The sequence below is a fragment of the Leptonotus elevatus genome, chromosome 7 (genome assembly GCF_054856555.1).
Source record: "Leptonotus elevatus isolate MCC_2025b chromosome 7, RoL_Lele_1.0, whole genome shotgun sequence".
Classification (NCBI taxonomy): Eukaryota; Metazoa; Chordata; class Actinopteri; order Syngnathiformes; family Syngnathidae; genus Leptonotus; species Leptonotus elevatus.
The window spans coordinates 13,297,457-13,318,039 of record NC_141245.1 but is presented as its reverse complement, the minus strand read 5'-3'; the positions used below and the strand labels follow the sequence as shown (position 1 = coordinate 13,318,039).

The following is a 20,583-nucleotide window of genomic DNA, read 5'->3' as shown; positions in this document are numbered from 1 at the left end:
AGTCCGCTCTTATTTGCAAGGCTTTCAGGAGTGTAAAACACGTATTGCAGTGTTTTCAGCCCCCCAAAAATAAGTTGTCAGTAAAAGTGGCAATGTAAGATGGCTACCCTCTGGCTTAAGGCGCTAGGGTCCGGTCCCGTCCACATGTTTGGGACAGTCCATTCATATATAAGTCCGGTCTCTGGAAGGCCATTTTCATTTTGCCACTTGCTGTCGACTGAAAGTGACACAAATTGCTCAGGTAACAACCATTTACCCCACAATTTACGAACGTCACATGACCAAACTCAGTAAACATGATAAGCTGTTATCGGTCGTTACCTGAGCTCTGAGCAACTGTGATGTCATTTTCAGTTGACAGCAAGTGCCAAAATGACTGTCACCAGAGATGGTAAAAACGGGGTAGATTTTGCTGCTTAAGTCATAGTCCACGAAAGCAACATCTCGTGAAAGTGTATCGAACATATTGTAGAGAATACTTTTGGGTTTACTTCGTCTTTAAAGCCGTATTGTTATGCTTCCACCCACCCGCCTGCATTTGAACTGCACACCCGCTCACAAACTTTTGGACGGCATTAGCTCTTTCCACCTACCGTGACGTCACGCCTGTCGTCCAGCTGTATGTCTGTCGGTGTCATCTGTCTCTGTGCTCTGATATGAGGATCGTGGCGTCATCATTGGCGACAATGAAAGCGGCACCCAAGTCGCATTCGGCCTGTGACAGCCTTGACGAGTGCTCCGCTAGATGCGATGCCGTGTTCGGGCCGCTTTTCTCGGCTTCGACGTGCCCTTTCCCGGTGTGAGGAGGTCTGCAACAAGGCGTTGAGGATGAGTCAGAGGGCCTTTTCAATCAAGACACGGGTAGACGCTGTAGGAGGCAAAAGCAACACGCAAACGGTTTCTCTGCCCAAACTCAACACACAGCCACGCACCGTCGTCTTCCAAACCAAAACACAGACGCACAAAGGCAGTCCGGACAAGAAATATAATCCATATAAAAAAACCGAAGGTATGTTCATTTTACACGTTGTTGCCTATAGTGTGATAAACGGGTCATTCCAAAATTGATGGATCATTTAGGCACCAACATTTTTAGGTAACACCCAATTTAATGTGAATCGTCCATCTCAACCATGAACGTTAGACATTTATTTTTCACATCACAATTTTTTTCTGTGTTACACACATTCATCAAAAAAAATCTAAGTGAAACCTTTGAAATTAATATTAGGCTACACTTTATTTCAATTAAATTTTCAAGTATCAGAGTAGCAAATCATTGTTTGTGTGAGGTATTTGCTTCACATGTTAAAGCCATTGGCAACTGGTCAAAAGCTAATTTAGCTATATAATAATAAAAATAAAGTTTGGTATGTCTTTTTTTCTGATGACATTTGTAACCACTGTTATGTTTGCTTGAGTGACACAATACTGAAAACACTCACACAATATGAAGATATTAGGTTGTATTGACTCCACAATACATAGTTTGGCTAATGGCTAATCCTATACTATAACTGATGCATAATACCAACAAGTCCTAAGACTGTCTCTATTATACATAACCAATAGAAACATGACCAGTTACAGAAAATATCACCATATTCTGGAATTACCCAAATTGTGGACATTTGTTGTAATAATGTAAAACATACGCGCATGCTGTTATAATGTAATATAACTTAAAACATGTCAAACTCAAGGTCCACGATCCACATCTTGCCTTCCACATAATTTTCCTTGACTTCCATTCAAAACTAGCAATGCAAATTATAATAATCTAATGCAGGTGTGATGAGGCAATTATTGTGTTTCCACACAATAAGGTTAGGGGACAAGAAGAGAAACTGCCTTGTGTTCTAGCCACATAGTCAGCATAATAAAAAAGAAACACTCTGTAGAACCATTTTAAACTGAAACTGAAAATTTTGATTTATTTGAACAATTTTTATTATAATGTAAATAAATAGTGACCATGCAACAGGCGTCTCAATTTGTGGGTACCCTTGAATAAAGAGAAAGCCACAATGGTCACTGAAATATCTTACAAACTGATTTAAGTAGATAATCAAAATTTACTTGTGAAATGAGGTACCCTTAAATGGTGTTGCACAACCTTTTGAGGCAATCACTGCATCTGTATCTCAATGAGCCTGGTGCACCTATCGACTAGTATTTTGGCCCACTCCTTGTGGATTAACTGCTCTAGCTGTCTCAGGTTTGAACAGTACCTTGTCTTGACTAATGTTAACGCTCCTCTGACAGATGTTCAATAAGATTTACATCAGTGCTCATACAAAGACACTTTCGAAGTCCAGTGTTTTTTTTTTCTTAGCCATTTTTATGTGTCTCAGTGTTTTGGGTCATTTTTCTCCAGGATGGCTTGATAGTTTCAGATGTCATTATACCGTCCACAAGTTCAAGGCACCCTGTGCAGGGTGTAGCAAAGCAGCCTCAAAACAAAACAGCCCACTCCATGTTCCACAGTAGGTACAGCGTTCTGTTCTGGTATTGTTTTGCTCATGAGAGAATATCTCACATCAGTTAGCGAAAAAAAAAAAAAAAAAGGCAAGTTAGCTTAGTTTGTCTATAGATGCAAAACCAAACCATACAAACATAACCATACAAACCTGTGGAAACCTGGAGGAGGCTCAGTTAAAGTATGTTCGGGGGCTGTTTGACACAAGGAGTTTTGAATTTGAAAGGGTCCTACAACAAGATTGTAAAAATACCCCAAGAATGGCTAAGGCGGGGGAAACAAACATTGCACTAGAAGCCCTCATCTAAGTACCCGTTAACATTTGTGGAAAGAGCATTAAAAAAAAATTAAAAATACATAATACATTCTTGATTTGATAACAATTAATGTAATGTATGAAGAGCAATATTTAAAAAATATAATAACAAATAAAAAGGTTTTTATATACTGCATTGCAAGAGGCCCAATCCAAATCAACAACTTGAATGCTTTTCAGAAATAAAGCTGAAGTTGCCTCCAATCAATAGTGGCACAAAGGCCAGGATCCATTCATCGTACTCAAACAGCATAAACGAGCTGAAAAACCAGAACTATGACCTGAAGCTGCAACTGGTCGAGGTCAAGACAGAGACCAAGCTGTTGAAGAAAGTTCAACATCGCCACACAGTGGCACTGCAGCAATTCCAAGATTCTGAGGAGGGAGTTTCTGAGGTTGGTGACGGAAATCTGTCACATCTGGGGGGAAAAAATAATTGGAAGAGTTTGGTTGCGAGTATTTTCATTGTAAATTAACTGTTAACCACAAAACCATATTGTCTTTAAAAAAAAGAAGAAGCAAAAAGTCATTGTTGCACAACAAACTGTTCCTCGTAGGTACTAAATCAAAACGACGGCGAGGTCCGAGACTTGCAAAAGTTGCTTTGTGGAACGCGCACCTGCCGTAACAACCTAGCCTGGAAGCTACAGGTTACCGAGAAGGAGCTGACCAATGTTAAAGACAGGATCCAAAACCTCCAGCACAGGGTCATCAAGGAGCAGGCCTTGCCGGCGAAGGATGAACTCTCACGCAAGCTAAATGAAGTCTCCATAGAGCTGCAGGAGAAGGACAAGCGAATAAATGTATGTTAAGAACCAGGTGAAGGTAGTACCAGACCCATTAACCGCACCAAAATTGAAGATGAATATCAGATTGTTTAATGAAGCTATTTTTCATTTTTAGCTTGCAGGTGCAGACACATTGCTTGGATTGTATCATTTTCAGGTGTTCAAGTATAGTTTGGTCAGATCCCATTTGAGTGACTGCTTGTTGACAGACAGAATTCACAGGAGGCAACCATATGTGCCCTTTAAGGTCACCAAACAAGCTGCCATATGCCTGTCAAGGTCACAATGCGGATTCTAGGGGCAATTAGGGGCAAAGGTCTCTGCTGCTTCATCCAGGAGAGAAAGGAAACGAAGATTTGGCAATAACTAAATTCAGACAACTTTTAGAGAATTTGACTTCTAATTTACATGTACAGTACTAACATGAGATGAGTGACATGAGTTACAATTTTTTGGCAGATAAGACCCATTGATCGGCCCATTTTTGTTTGCTTTGACTTGACTCATTGAGCCATTTTCCGCAATAAAAAGTTAATATTTTGTCCAGAATTAATTCAATAACTTTTTTATTACTGCTGAAAATGGCTCAATGAGTCCAGTATCCCTTTAATTTGAAATACGAGCGCTGCTTGGTGTCTGGTGACTCAACTCACTTCACACCATGTGGGGGATGCCGGCCTACATACAGCCATTACTATTCGTCTTTTGTGGGCGGACAGTGGCACGCACAGATAGACAGGGGTGGGGGGTAACGGCCCGAAAATGGAGGTTCCGGAAAATCACGAAATTCACAATGGCCGGTCCGCCCCTGGTTACTGTCAAACTAAACAGCACACAAAGAGTAGTGCAACCACACGGCTTCCACCAAAAGCAGGAATGGATTATTTGCATTTCCATTCATTTCAATGGGGAAAACCGATTTGAGATATGAATGTTTTGAGTTAGGAGTGTGGTCCAGCTCCATGCAACTCAAGGAAGTGTCACTTTAGTTTTGCTAGTTGTGCTGGGCCAGAATTGCTCAACTTGACATTGCAAATCATGCAGTTTGGACGATGACAAGGGGAAGTCAACCTTAAACATTTCTTGACAATAATATGTTATATGTGACCTCACTAGTCTAAACGATCTGGTTAATATTACATTTGTGGTATATGAGTTTTGAAGCATGGCAGACATTTTGCTACTTGCTGTCGACTGAAGATGACATCACAGTTGCTCAGTGCTCAGGCAACGACCAATCACAGATCAACTGTTTTCTGAGGCTGAGCTGTGAGTGGAAAAATGGCCGCCTTCTGAAATTGATAAAAACTGCTGGATTTTGCTGCTTAACTCACATTTCACAAACACAATATTAACCAGACTACCGTATTTAGACTAGTGGGGCTGCATAGAACATATTAAGAATTTTTTTGGGGGCTTGACTTCACCTTTAACTCTACATTTTTAGAGCATTTTTTTAAAACAATCACCACTGATTTCTTAAGATGGGGCATCAGATACCATGAAAACAACAGGCTCCATTTTTGCTCAACATTACAATAATAAAGAAATCACGCGACGTACCATCACAACAGGCACAAGTCGACGATTGATCGCACCAAATTCCCTGTAGTCAAGGACAGCCAAGCGGGGCGTGTCATCACGAATCATGACTTGGGTGTGTGCCTGGACCTTTGCCAAGCCCTGGGGTTCGATTAAACCCAGGTTAACTCATTCACTGCCATTGACGGCTATAGAAGTCAAAAATCATTTTTAACTATTTCTATTAGTTTAACATTTTTTTTCCATTTTTGTTAACAAGAGTAAGAAAAAAAAAATTGTACATTTAGACCAGATATAAAATTTGTGATTAATCATGAGTTAACTATTGAAGTCATGCGATTAATTACAATTAAACATTTTAATCGCCTGACGCCCTAATTTTAATTTAAAAAAAATTGGTGGGGGGGGGGGAAAGATCATTTAAAAAAAGAAAAAAGATTATTAGAAATGAGGTCGTCAGGCGATTACATTTTTCAATTGTAATTAATCACATTACTTCAATAGTTAACTCACGATTAATCACAAATTTTATATCTGTTCTAAATGTACAATAACTTTTTTCTAGATTTTCATACTTTTGTTAAAATTGGAAAAAAAATTAAAACTAACAGAAATACTTCAAAGGGATTTTTTTACGTCTATAGCCGTTAATGGCAGTGAATGAGTTAAGAAGCACTATACATTTTGAAATGTACCATACTGTCAACTGCGGAGTGTGTTGGAGCACTTCTAATGCAAAACCACCGCTGTACCAGATACTGGAAAACTTCACCAGCAATGAAGTTATTGAGAACAGAGCATACGGGAATAGGGCAGCAGAGAAGGTGATTTAAGGGTGGTTTGCGCCAGCCAACCAGTAAATTGGAAATCTGGATTTGTTTTCATGAGCAAGACACTAAACCCCTTGCTATTTAGTGTTTTTCACTTATACCATATCTGGTTTTGTTGCGTGTAAAATGAGTCATGTTAACACTACTTAGTTTGATTACTTTCTAGTAATTATTCTCTTGATATGTTACAGGATTTGGAGAGGTGTAACAAATTGCTACGAGGCTCCATCAATCGCCAGGCAGCAACAGAACACAAAAAAATCAACACGGCCAGAAAGACATCTTTCTGTCTACAAACACAAGTTTATGAGTTATCCAAGGAAACTCGGGTAAATCGATTTTTATTGTTCCAATTCAGCCAGAATTCATTGAATACCACAACAGAAATGGAAGGTTAAAAAAGTAAATATATCTGTTTGATGATTAAGAATACACTGTTTTTTCAAACAGGACATAAAAAGAGAGCTGGAGATACACAATATTTATGCCTTGAGACTCCAGAACCAACCAAAAAAGAGAGGTACACAAAAGAGAGGCCAAAAACTCAAGTTAGTTGATATTGTCAGTGATATCTCAAAATTAATTTCTCATTCACAGGCAAACTGAACAAGTTGGTCCAGACTGAGGTAGTAGTCTCCTCACCACGCAGTGAGTCTGACATTCATGAGAAGTCAGAACTTTCGGATTCTGAAGACAAGCTGCAAACCTGTGGCAAATCTGCCGGAAATGCTTCCACTGAGAGACGCGTTTACCAGGAGAGTGGACCTCAGGAATCATACACAATTGAAGGTCCAAGGAGTGACTTGGCCGATACTCCAGGTGAGCTACTAATGTCTCTCAGTGTAAACCAACATCATTACGAAACAATCAACAATTTGCACAATCCATATCACAATAACACGAGACCATGCATGAATGTTTGTTAGTTTCAGAGGTTACCGAGGCCACCACTGAGCCACCTGAGGTTAGTAAATTAATTACTGAGGAAGACGTGTCAGAAGAGAAGAAATCAGAGGTGGTCCCGGAGCAGCCAGTGAAAAAAGAAGAGAATACGGTGGTTTGGTTCCCAACGCCACCTGTAAAGAAAGTGGTGAAACGCAAACTCCAAAAACGTAAATACATTTTCTCACCAGTGGTTGAGAACTTGCATAAGGGGAAACCAGCCTACCCCGGGCTGACCCTAAATCAATACAGACAATTACTGAGACAGAGGAAAGGGGTCAGTTTGAGTCGACCACGTTCTTCAAAATCACCAGCATGGAAATCAGAATCCGTAGACAGTGGCTCCCCGCGTGTGACCCATACACCCCGGTCTCAAGTGACCCCTTTAGTGCCACCTCCAGGCTCAGATTTGGAGTCAAACCGTGCTGACTCACAAACCTGAGCTCTATTTTTACTCAACTCTGTTGAGTATTTGCCCTGCTACCAATTTGTACCAGCTGGTTTTAACAGCAGTTCATTCTTAAGGATCAGGATTTATTCTTTTTTTTACTCACTTGGAATCAAAACTGAACCTAAGCATGATAAATGCACACTCCCAATTTCAAATTAGATGCGAATACACCTGCACACAATCACTCTCTTGAGGGGTTAATAAAAGCTAAGATTTAGCTTGACAAACACTATTGGACATTCTGTGATGTTATCGCCTCAACACGGACAACGAAAAAAGTCAAGTATTCAAGGTATCATTTAATGAACCTGAGAAGGTGTTCATGTATAGTCTCTACCAATGGAGCGTTGATTACTATTAAAAATATGAATCAGTTGAATTTTGGTAGGGCGCTGAAAAATGTACTAATGATAACACCTGCTACCTCAGTCCTCGTCTGTTAGGTTACTGTGTTTGTATAGCTTGGGTTGAAGAAGATGATCCTTGAATGTTTTAAGCTTATTTAAAAAATTATTTTGACATGGATTGTATAATCTTGACAATCTTCCCTTCTACTTTGCTACCTCAGCCATTTTGAGTCCTACATTAAAAACATATAGGACTCATTTGGCATGTAAAAAAAAAAAAAGTGGTTAAAATTAGTGATAGTCTAATTTGACCATTGACCTCATCTACCTCAGCTCTCTTGTGTCTGTAAGTTTCTTTCTCTGTCCAAGAGCAATTTTAAGTTTGACTCTTGGTTGTGAATGGGGAACTGATAGCTAAAATACCCTGTTTAGACATGGCAAACTGTTGCCAACTCCTTTGTAGGACATATATAACCAAGGACTTGACTTGTCGGGTTGAGGACCTAAAGATGTAGGTTTAAAATTAAAGGAGAAAAAAAATACAGAAGAGCAGAAGACTTGCTATGGATCAATGGAAACACGATGTGCTTGGCACTGCCCAGGAGCCTTGAGCAAGGAACCAACCTCCAACTGTTTAGGGTTTGACTGTTTACGCAGCCCCTTCACTGTCGTATCACTCCCTTTGTAAATGCATGTGTGTATTCTGGTATATGTGTATGTAGTAAATTACAGTAAAGGAATGAAAGGACTGTTATTTTTCTTAAATAAAGCTGCTGATCTGGCAGAAGTAACTGCACTACACACACAATGATATGAATAACATTTTGGCATGAACTTGCTTTATCTGACTGCTGCTGCTTCCAGTTTCCATTGCACTTCTCAGGAAAAACAAAAATGACCAGCAATTCACCACCTAGTGCTATTTTGCCGTGAGTCGTGCGAGAACTAAGTAAGAATTCTGCGCCGGTGAGTGTGAAAATGTGGGGAAATGGGTTTGAATCCTGCTTGGTATGTTGTATTAAAAAATAATTTACTACAATTTTTTAACAACAGCCTATAGGCTCAGAGTTGTGGTTAAGGTTCGGCTGGTAATGCTTATAGCAGCCTAGACACAGAACTGGGTGAAGTGAGGCAGGAACCACGCCTAGTGTGTGACTCCATCCGGTGATTGACCAATCAGAGCCGTTCATGGAAAAATAGCTCTAGCAGTAGAGTTGATGACAAAATATCCACTATTAAATTAAGCAGTGAAGAATTTTAAATGTAGAGAATAGATTGCTGGAATTGGAATAAATCAATACAATTTCATAGAACAAATATTAAAATTTAGTGCTGATGGATTAGTTATTTGCTTGGCTTGGTGATTGTGAGCCACAAAACAGGGTTGTTATGAGGATGTGTTGAAAAAAATAAATAAATCTGGCATGGCTCAGTAGAGTGATCATCTCCCAACCCAGCGGTTGAGGGTTTGATCCCCATCCCTAATTGTGACCTTGAGGAAGATACTGAACCCCCAGTTGCTGCTGATGCTGCGTCATCCGTGTGAAGCGTTATGAGGGCCACAACAGGTAGAAAAGCGCTTTAGGCTACAAGTGAAAGGCCACCATTTTAACATTTGTATTCGAGTGTCTTGCACGGGCAAGAAAAAGCAAAGAGAAAATTCGAGTGACTTACACGGGCAAGAAAAAGCAAAGAAATTAACAAAAACGGACTTACTATTCGTCGTTGCTATTTCTGTCCATGTATGTTCAGCAAGGAGCTGGAGGCTAACTTCACTGTCCTATGGCCGACTGACAGCTGAAGTTGCCAATCAGTGCTGCTCCTCCAGGGGACAAGTCACCAATCGTTCACTGATGGAGCCCGGTGGCAAAAAATAGCCTCAGCGGTGCGCGCGCGCGCGCGCGATTGTGTGCGTGCGCGCATGTGGCGCTGCTACTTCTAATAATAGAGGAGGGAGGCTACCTTCTCCCTTAAGAGCATACTTGTTGCTTACTCTAATAAGAAAATAGCAACATCATGGTTATCAAAGTGTTTCTCGCCACCTCATCGGGATCCACGGCGGTAAGTTTGGACCTTTATTATTGTTTTATTCTCATTGCAGCGATGTTTCTTTGCTTGTATTCTCCCAAACGCAATGCAACGCCAGTCGCCTTTCAACGATTTGGCATGGGTCTATGTTTGGTAACACATTTGCAAGCGAAGCCCAATGACTTGACCAAGGCCCGCAAGGCAAGTTCTCATTACGGACCGTGCCGGACCGAATGTTCATAGTGGCGAATGGGTCACTTGTGGCAATAATTTCAGTTTGTGGTGTGAAGCGGCTGAAACTCTTGGAAAGCGCTGTTGTGTTGCCCGATCCCCGTTCGTGCACGGGCCTGTTTGCATGAGTGGGGAGAGCCTGCGGTGGGGCTTCCCAACCAGCATTTCCCAACTTTTATCGAGCCAAGACACATTAGAGAAGAAAAAAAAAACATCTCAGGTAACCCACCCAACATAAATACAAGTGGATACATTACAATATGTAGGTCTACCGTTTGCCATCAAGTGCATTTTATGATACATTGATACATTAACCAAAATACTATAAATAATAAAAAATATTATTCAAAGTGAAAGAATAAGACTTTGCTAGAAATAAAAAATGAAAAAAAGTGAAATTGAATCATTTCTTGCAGTACACGTGTTGAGCTCATGTCCCACTAATGCGCCATGCACATTAGTGGGGAATCACTGCTCTTAAAACATAGATGTTTGATTACCATTAATTATTCTAAAGCAAATTTGTTATTTTAGGGTTATGTATGTGCATTAATCAGTACTAATAGCTCCCAATTTTCAAAAATATAAATTAAAGTTGGTGACCCCTGTACCTGTACCTTACTTGTCGTTAATATTTGTCAACTGTGGGCATGTAAAGCCCTTTAAGACTCTTTTGGGATTCAGGGCTATATAAATAAACTTGACTTGACTTGACTTACTTCTAGTTACCACTCAAAAACTTTTATCACTACATTATTTTCTTTGTTTTAATATCGCGCTGGACCTCTTGTCCTAGAAAGCAAAAGTGTTCCCTGTAATTCCAGATCAAGAAGAAGCAACAAGATGTGGTGGGCTTCTTGGAAGCATTGAAGGTGGACTACACTCAGCTGGACATCGCCTGCAATGAGGACAACCGCAAGTGGATGAGACAGAATGTACCAGAGGAGAAGAAACCCTCCAACGGCATCCCATTGCCCCCTCAGATCTTCAATGAAGAGAGCTACTGTGGGGTCAGTGTAAAATAGCAACACCAATGTGATAATTATGTCATTCATTCACACTCACGTTGTACATTTATGAGATTAATTGTTGATGAATAATTTGATGTTTTTATTCAGGACTATGAGACATTCTTTGATGCCAAGGAAGATAACTCTGTATATGCCTTCCTGGGATTGGCCCCTCCTCCTGGTTCAAAGGTCAAGACTCTTAATTCTTTTCATCAGTTAATTTTTTCTCCCCATGCTCTCTGTATTCAATTGTTCTCTCAACACCTTGGTGGTCCCTAAAATGGTCATTTTGTTTAATGTTTAACTAAACACCACAACATTACGTCAACCAGCACTATCTAGTGGGGGCTGTAACAAGGAGTCTACCTTTACAAAAAGGACGGACATCAAATAATAAATTTTAATTGACACTGTCAGAGAGGTATTACTGCAGTTTGCATTGCTTTTGACGTACCTCATTATGCCGAGAGCTGTTTATAATATTTGAAACAGTTTTGAATAGGGATATCTTGTTCACATTTACCCGAGTCCGAGTCACATGATTTTGAGGATCTGCCAATACCGAGTCGAAATCCGATACAATGTATTGAGGAGGAAGAAAGTGCATCCAAATTGTCTTAATTTTTATTTATCTATTTTTAAAATCTGAACAAAACTATCCCAGCATCTTTTATATGTCTAGTAGAGCAAAAAACATTCAACACCCCCCCCCCCTTTTTTTTAAGCACATCAGTTTTTCATGTGCCATACCAAATTAGTTGTGTTAAACAAGGTTTTATCATTTCTGCCACACGAAATGCTCAATTTGCAGACATTGCAAGTCACCGGTGCACTGTCTCCGAATTCCACATTGAAATATTTAAATACTGCAGACATTATTATTATTGTTACATGATGCTAGCTTCACGTTAGCTTCCCGTGACAACTACCAGAATATTACACCACTTTACCTCCGGAGACAAATTCTTAAGTATTTCCTAGAAATGCACATATTTACAGAAACATTTAGCGAAATATGAAGTACTGTACACGTCTCATTTCAGACATCTGACAAGTTAAGCAAATTGGAATAAAGAAATAATTAAATCTGCTGTACTTTTCGCTCTTAACCCTATAAAGTCTGAACCATAAAATTGAAATATATGAGAGAAAATTCGGATTCTTTGAAAATAGAGTCGTTATTGGTTCCACATATGACTTTTGATTTGTGTCATATTTGATACATCCGGCCACAGTGCTTTAAATTCGTACATTTATAGCTGTCAAAAATATAATAATAAACAGACATATCAAGCATATTAGTATTTCAAAAAATCTGAAAGATCATTTCCCACTATAAATAAGTCCAGGTGTCTCTTCTTTCTCAATTGGGGCTATCTTGTAAGGTCGCTGGAAAAGCCATCAAATGGGTGATACTGCCCTCTAAAGGATTATCCGTGAAATGCATGCGTCAGATCATATACGTCAGGGTTTTAATGGCAGAAAAATATTATCAAAATGTCTTGTATTTAATATAATACGTTTGGCGTTATAGGGTTAATGACGTAATGATGTTCTTTCCAAATGGCTAACATTTCACTTAGCTGGTAATGTATCAATATGAGGCATTCATATTCATGAACTGGACTAAAGTCACTGGACTGTTCCTCCCAAACTTTCCAAACACTCAGCATGTTGCCTTTCTGTTTATATAAATCCTTTCCTCAACACAGGAAGCACTGCAGGCTGACAAAGAAGAACACATTGTGGAGAATGGCACTCACACGGAAGAAACCAATGAAGAGGAAACCCAGGATGACTTAATAGTAACGTTTTATTGATGCATTTTACTTTCATGTCTTGTCACACTCTCACGTTCCTTCAGGTGCACCTGTCAAGTCTTCACATTAACTCCTCTTTTTGTGTTACTCAGTGGCTGAGACGTTTGAATTCACAACCACTAAATACACCATCACTGTACTCACAATGATGCAGAGTTGTTTTCCCAACACCCTTCACCCACATCAACTTGTTTTGATTGCTACAAGTTGGCAATGACATGCGATGTTGTCCTTTGGGGATGCGAGTGACAGCTAACCATGATAAAAAAAATGTAATGTGATGCACGAATGTTTTATGTTATTGTCAAGGTTATAAAAGTAAGCTGACCATCTGGCGTACTCACGTGATCTGCTTCTACTTTTGTTTTGTATTCTTTGTTAGTGTGCACTAAAGCCTCTTTTTCAATTTCCAGAATGTCTCCAGTTGACGTGTGTGCCACTCACTTTGCATTTACTGTCTAACAAACCTAATGTATTTACCCTGATTACCAGTTTGTTGTTTTCACCAAAAAAAAAAAAAAAAAAAGGAGGTTCCAGAGGCAGATCGGAACGGGGACCCACATGGAGATGAGGATGAGACAGAGGAAGGCGAAGGTCGCGAGGAGGAAGCTGGAGCAGAGCTTGGGGAAAACGAAGTCACGGAAGGAGGAGAAGATGAAGAACCCGAAGATACAGTAACTGATGACCTCTAACTTTATTTTGCTTTTCAACCAAACATTCCAAAGATGTTCTTCACTTTCAGTATCCCAAAGATCCCTTTAACGTCCTTTTTTTCTTTACTAAGCTGTTGTTTCCTGGTTCCTGGTGACTACGTCTCCGCAGCAATTCTCTTTAGTTGGATTTTTTTTTCAACCAATCCTCAAACATTCTTACTCTTTCAGTCAAAGTGGCAGGATTTCTCGCTGTTTCACTTTTGTTTTTCCTCCTCAATGTCTTATTGTCAATCAGTTGATGATAATGTCGTATCAAAAAAATCCTTGTGTCCTTGTCTATCCGTCTCATAAGGCCATCACCAATCCCATGTTGTGTGTGATTCTGTTAGGTCAATGTTCATTCTCTAAGTCCATGTTGTCTTTCTGTTAACAGGGTCATGCAGAGGAAGATGAAGAACAGGTATGTATTTTTTTTCTTCCATAGTTGCTAGAAATGCAATTCCAATTTGCTTGTCCTTTACTTGGTCACATTTTGGAGGAGGGGCTGGGGGTGGAGGGGGGGGGTGTGGCAGAAAAAACATTAATTCAGTTAAATAAATAAAAAAATAAAAGGTAACAATCCCCTGATTCCAATGCACAAAATGACAACGTGCTGAATGTCTTCCTCTTTGTGCTATTTTATTGTGCAGCATGTTCTACTTTTAACCTATAAACTGATGAAAGACATTCTAACATATTCTAGTATGGCCTTTACTCTCCATTATGGAAAATATTAGAATATCAAAACAAAAACATTAGTCTGGCGCTTAGCACGTTCTAATTGTAAGCATGGGAAGGGTTTCCTTTGCTTTGATATTTTAGCAGACACGCTCTTTTAGAAACAGGTAGTTTGCACCAGTGTAGGCGTGAACACAGCCCACTAGCTTCACGGCCAATGGAAGCAGCTCCTCTTATTCCCTTTAAATTTGGCACGCGAGAAATTTGACATGATGGAAGCAGAAATAGACTCTCTGGTGTCCATGCAGAAGATCAAAGTTGATGGTTACCTAGTCAGATCTGTATTCTGTCTTCGATTTCTTGCAATTCAAATTAGAGGCACTAGATGGAGCCAGAGATGGCTGCCCCCCCCCCCCCCCCCCCCCACAGATATTTTTTGATGACAGTATTAACCAATATGACAGTAAGACATTTATTTATTTATTTAAAAAAAACTGTAACTACCCACTTTAATGTGTGGAGAAATTCACAGCTGAGACAGTTTAGTATCTACATTTTGTGCTCTTATTTTTGGTCCTCCAATTTTGGCTGCAACTTTTAGTTTCTCTCTTTTTTTGTGGTGGAATCTCTAAGGTTGGACACAACCTTTATTTGTAGGTGCTGGACTTGTTTAGATTTTGACCCCCCCACTATAGATAGGGCAATGGTAATAATTATGTTCCCATTGCCAACATTTAACAGGGAATATTTTATGCAAACTTTTAACATATTTAACTCATACAAGTTTAAAAAGATGCCAACAACTATTATTAATAAAATGTATAGCAAATAAAAGTATAATTTAGTCACATTATTTAAATATGCACATACCTATTAAAATGGCATAATTGACATGCAAGGGCCGATAGGTCTGAATTAACGCATGTACTCGAAGCGCATTTTACAGCGCTCGGCTCGTATCTTTCAAAACTTTATTGACACAACCTGTTTCTGCCTCTTCATGCACGCTGTGTGTGGCCTCATGTCCAACTCTTGGTTTGCTTGCCCCAGGAGGAAGAGGATTTGCGGTCAGAGGTAATTGTCCATTGGCCATCATCCCTGTGAACTAGTCATCACACATCTGAGTTTGATGCCACAGAATTCTTGGCAGTTTTTGAGGCTAAGAGGATTTTGGTCTTGCTCTCGTCCTCCCATTCATCTTTATACGTTACTTTAGTTAACTTGTGTTTTTCCCCTCTTTTTCCCTTTAACATCATCTTCTTCATTTCAGTCCTGACAACTGCAACTATCCTATCTTTTTTTTTTTAAGTAGACGACTTATCGATAGTACGTGCCTCTGCTCTTTTGCTCCCCAAAGTCTGCTAACCTGCGATCTGTTATTATTCCTTATAGGAGGAGGAGGAGCTACAGCAGCTTGAGGTAGAAACACAACTTCTTTAATTCATATCTTACTTATCCTCGATCACCCGTCACTTTCCAGTTGATCAGAATTTCCCCAAATTTCTCCACCATGCCTCATCTTATTAAAACCTGTAATCTGACATCATTGTCAAAAGCGACAACATATAAATCGCACAACTTACCATTTACAAGATAATGACTTAATGACTTATTTTTTATTTTGTAATTTGATCATTTCATATACTTGCATTATATTGCAATTTACTAATATTGTATTTGTGAGCAGTAATATGACAAATACAATAACTAGTTTAAAACACGGTTTGTTTCCATACAAAACGGTTCAAGCATTTCATAGAACAACAAATATAAACAGTTTCTTAATTAGGAAATTTAATGAAGTAAACTGCAGCTGCATTTGACATATATTTGATATGTTTTGTACCAGGACTTATTTCACAGTTTTGATACTCACAATCGTCTGCCCCCTTGTGGCTGTTTTACAATCAGGAACTAGAAATGACAAGAAAAGAAAATTGTCATTAATTTCATGCAATTTTAAGGATAAGTGCTATATTGGTTTATAAAAGTATTTCTTTGAAATTATCTGTCAGTACTCGTACAGGTATCGGTCAGAAAAAAAGTGGTATCCAACATCACTTGTTTTAAGTACTGTACTTCGTGGTTTGAAAAGTTTTTGCAGACAAAGTGGTGCTCGTCCTCCACTTCAAGTTCAAACATTACACTCTATAACCTATTTAGGATTTCCTACTAAATGTTGATTGACAATTTGCTGAACACAAACACATCAGACACTCCGGAAAGTTGCGGTGTCAATATTGAAAAAGCAACAACTTTATGATGCATCGAAATTCACCAATACGAGTTGAACTAGTCACAAAATTGAAAAAAGGTTGTGCGCTTTCCTGAGACATTCCAAATTCTTGCCTGTTTTTTTTTGGCCGCACGCTTCCCTGCTTTGCTTGGCTGCTTTCCTCTGGTCTTTATTGCCTTTATCACTGTTAAACCATTTTTTATTGCAGGTTGACGAAGAAAACTTTTTTTAAAAAGTCATCATGTCCTTTATTCTTCCCTCTGTGTCGGTGTGGATGCTGCATGACCTGGATTCATAAATTCCTACAAGCATCATTAATACAATACATTTTGTATCTTTTATTCAGGATCGTAACATTCCATGCTTTTGAAAATGTGACCTTTTCAACATGCATATATATATATAAATATTTATTTTTAACCGTGTGGATTTATTTTTGATAGGAGGAAGAAGAGGCTGACGCTGACGAAGAGGTACCTGTACTGTGGATATTTGTTTGCTGTGGTTGTGTTCAATGCGTATTCCAAAAATGTGTACCTTCAGGAGTATCTGTTGTTGTCAGATGGTGTCCTTAATAATATTGCATTCGTACATTTGAGTTTTTCACCTTTTGGTTGCAGAACAAGTGTAGTTATCCTGGTGTCCATTAATTAAATGATACCTTACTCCTACTACTAAATCTTCTTTATTTTTTCGTTTTCCCCTAAGGCTCCAATTTCTACATATCTGTTGAAGGTTTTTATTGCCAGGACAATGTTTTTTTTTTTTTTTCTATTTTGATACCTTAAAAGCAGGTGGCAGCATTTTGTTGTGCTGCTCTTGACTGTTGACACAAACGTAGCGCATGTGGACCAGACAAGTGGAAATATGTTGCCTTTGACTTACCTCAAATTTTTTTCTACATATTAATTGAATAACCACTAACATGCAACCCTGTGCCACCATCACATTGTATTTATTTTTTCCCCTTTGCTCTCCTTCTATGTGTCCAACAGGGAGAATACTTGGAAGAAACACAGGTAGTTTCTGACTAACAGTAGTCGGCTGTTAATTCACTAACCACTTTGTCATTAATCTAACAGTGTGTTTCTCCCAACAGGAAGAAGAGACTGAGTAGTTGAGTCAAGGGAACACACTGACGCCCTCCCATTTTAGGTAAACGTCATCTCCCGTTCCCTACCACTGGGTGACAGTAGAGTTTTATTTACCATCATGAGCCACTACACTAGTTACACATCTGACCCCGTGATACAGATAAAAAAAATTCTGCCTTTGCTAAATGTGCCCCTACCTATGAGTATAATATGGGTGACTTCAGAGCAATCTGATTGGATGCATAATCAGGGGTTGAATGTATTACCATGACTTAGCCTACTGTAATTGCGTCTTTATTTTTTTTTCTACCCATGACTTCATAGTTAATCTTATTATAGTGGAACCTGAACAAACAGGCCACACTGTTTACACCTTGACTGAGATGCAATCCACTGAGCGATGGAGCTACTATTAAGCCTTAAAAAAAAAAAAAGAGAGAGAGAGTTTAAGTTAACCAGTTTTATTATTTAGATGTAAAACGGCATCATTAATGGAGTGACCTTAAAGAAAATATTTTATAATGACGACCTATTGGTTTTAATTTTTAGGTAATCAACTATCCCCCACCCCCCAATTTAAACTGCTCAAAGCAGTATTTTCTTCTTGAGAAACTTTATTAAGTGAGATTTTGGGCTAATCATTTTCGCATATTAAACTGCCTTTGAAAACAAGTCAGACGGATCCTGCCAGCCTATATGGGCCGTTCGCCTAGCGGCTCGAGCTGCTAGCCAATAAGTGCGCTAACGATTGGAACAGGTGCCGTATGCAACAATTTCTTGTGTAATTAAAAATAAAATAATGAACGTCCTAATATTAACGATTTGAACATCATTTCAGGATGACGTGTTGAAAGTTGGTGGCACAGTTTGCGATGGTAATTTAAACTTGGGCTTCAACTATCCAATTTGTAGTCTTCCGACGAGTCAGGTTAGCTTTCATGTCCCCACACGCTGCCATGAACACCTTCAAAATGAAAGCCTACCAAGCATTGCACTGCATTTGGGAATATTTTATTTGGAAGCTGTGTTACAGTCATGCATAACATTATTAAGGCTAGCTTGACTCTTCCTGACCATGCACACCTAATTAACCAGTAAGAAAAAACAATCCGTGAGCATTTTTAAAAAATGGAGGCACTTCAATTACTCGAGAACTTGTTTCACCGCTAGCGTGTATTTTGTATTTTTTCGGAAAATGTTTGAACTCCAAATTACGCGACTGTTGGGTGTTCAGTTTTATATTTTATTTGCGGCACATGCCATTGGTGTTTAATATTAGTCTCCCTCAGCATCGGTCAGTTTGCTTAGCGGAACCAAACTAAAGTTCACATGCTAGCAGATTCATTGAGCCCAAACAGGCCTTTCGGATTATCTGTCGGAACATTGAAAGTCTCAATTTTGGCTCCTGTCAGGCAGTGATGCTAACAATCCCACATAATCCCACTCTGCAGAGCTTCTCTTTTTCGTCAGTCTTTGCATGTTGGGCTGTTGTGACCCACTCAAGGAAATACGCAGGTTCTGGAAGAGCGAGCTTTGCAGAAATTGCAATCCCTCCCGAGCCCTGCGAGCCCCTGTCACAGTGCGTTAGCGGAAGCTGCCAAGTGAGATTCGGATGCGCTCGCGGAGGAGTGGCTGGATTGGGTGGCACACTGGCAGAGTGGTGGCGGCTGCCTCCGCCGTCACATCCACTTGGGAAATGAGTGACCTCGTTTTTGTTTTGCTCTGTTTGTCCAGCCTGAAGGATCCTCCTGTGACATCTGTCCCTGACCCCTGACCATTGGCCACTTTGGCTCCTTCGGGCAGCATCTTGACTCCTCCCCCAAGGCAGCGCTGCACCCGCCTTGAACCACCCCCCCCCCCCCCCCCCCAAAAAACAAAACACTGGTCATGTGCTTGAAGATGTCAAGTGAAAAGTCATCATCTTCTTCTCTTTTGACTGCAATGATGGATTGAATTTTTATATTTTACATTTAGACACTTACTATAGGACAAACACATATGTGCAGAGTAGCATAGTGCTGCAAATAATGTCTTTAATGTTATTGTGACTAACACATTTAGCATGTTTTACATTTAAAGACAAAAAATGACCTTCTATACAATTTCTTGTTACCTCAAGCTCTGTTTCGGGGTTAGAGATTCTCCCTCTCTTAATTTTTTTCTCTCCAGTTGTGATAGCGACACAATGCAAACACACAACTGCATGGATACTACAAGCTATGATTTCTAATGAGCACATCCTGAAAGACTACAAGCTACTCTGGGTGCCCATAAAGTCTGGGTACATGGTAAAAACCCCACATATTTCTTAAAACATAACAATTGTATTCAATTGTAATGTTTTACATCATTTTCAATGCATAATTTGATGTGCTTTGCAAAATTCAGGTGAACTGGATGGAATAGGTCGAAAGTTAAATTCTTAAGCAAGACTATCCTTTTCGTCTATTTAAGAGTGCCAAGTCGTTTTGTTCTTTAGACAGCCATCTTCAGTCTGTGGAGGAAAACTAATATGAATACATAACATTGTGAAATCCCTTATGTACCCAGAATTTGTGGACACCCTGTACAATGACCTCTGACAAAACTGTTGTCGAAACAATGCACTTTCTTAAAAGAAATATGTGACTAAGGCATGGATGCAAATGGAAAATGCAATAAAGTGAAAGTGGTTTTAAAAAAAGATCATGATTTAGTGGCTATATTTAGTAAGTATTTGCATATTTATAGATCAATGGAACACTATTCAGAGCCTGGCAAGAATGATGGGACCATGCAGGTTTCATTATCTTTATCATCATTCGTACCTATGTTGTCTCTAGGCCCTGCCCTAAGAAAATTATTAAATTTGAATTTATAGCGAAGACAATTAAATAATATTTGAATGCTGTCTGAATGTAACTAAACAGCTGCTTTAGTTTTAAAAGGAAGTAATAACGCAATGACACATTTGAATGAGATGGATGTGACGGTGGACGAGTGGTTAGCATGTCTGCCACAAGGTTCACGTTAAGAATCACTTGCGGCCTTCCTGTGTGAAATTTGCGCATATTAACTCATTCACTGCCATTGACGGCTATAGACGTCAAAAATTCATGT

At 39.3% G+C, this 20,583-nt stretch overlaps 2 protein-coding genes across 15 annotated transcripts; both read left to right on the top strand.

Annotated features, from left to right (window-relative positions):
- Positions 1-623: 623 nt before the first annotated feature.
- Positions 624-8,503, top strand: LOC147171008 (uncharacterized). The gene is made up of 7 exons (XM_086081164.1): positions 624-1,009; positions 2,976-3,190; positions 3,353-3,598; positions 6,147-6,284; positions 6,406-6,475; positions 6,553-6,774; positions 6,882-8,503. The coding sequence occupies exons 1-7, from the start codon at positions 751-753 to the stop codon at positions 7,337-7,339; spliced, it is 1,608 nt and encodes a 535-aa protein (XP_085937290.1). The 5' UTR covers positions 624-750; the 3' UTR covers positions 7,340-8,503.
- A 1,105-nt stretch (positions 8,504-9,608) lies between these two features.
- Positions 9,609-19,341, top strand: sh3bgr (SH3 domain binding glutamate-rich protein). Of its 14 annotated transcripts, XM_086081319.1 has the most exons (12): positions 9,609-9,756; positions 10,779-10,964; positions 11,073-11,153; positions 12,677-12,769; positions 13,312-13,458; positions 13,871-13,897; positions 15,205-15,228; positions 15,547-15,573; positions 16,834-16,863; positions 17,386-17,409; positions 17,490-17,545; positions 19,219-19,341. In XM_086081319.1, exons 1-11 carry the CDS (start codon positions 9,712-9,714, stop codon positions 17,505-17,507), a joined length of 702 nt encoding a protein of 233 aa, XP_085937445.1. In that variant the 5' UTR covers positions 9,609-9,711; the 3' UTR covers positions 17,508-17,545; positions 19,219-19,341. The 14 variants fall into 14 exon arrangements, with proteins under 14 accessions (XP_085937445.1, XP_085937453.1, XP_085937456.1 ...); XM_086081327.1 differs by lacking the exon at positions 12,677-12,769; XM_086081330.1 differs by lacking the exon at positions 13,312-13,458.
- The last annotated feature ends 1,242 nt before the right edge of the window (positions 19,342-20,583 follow it).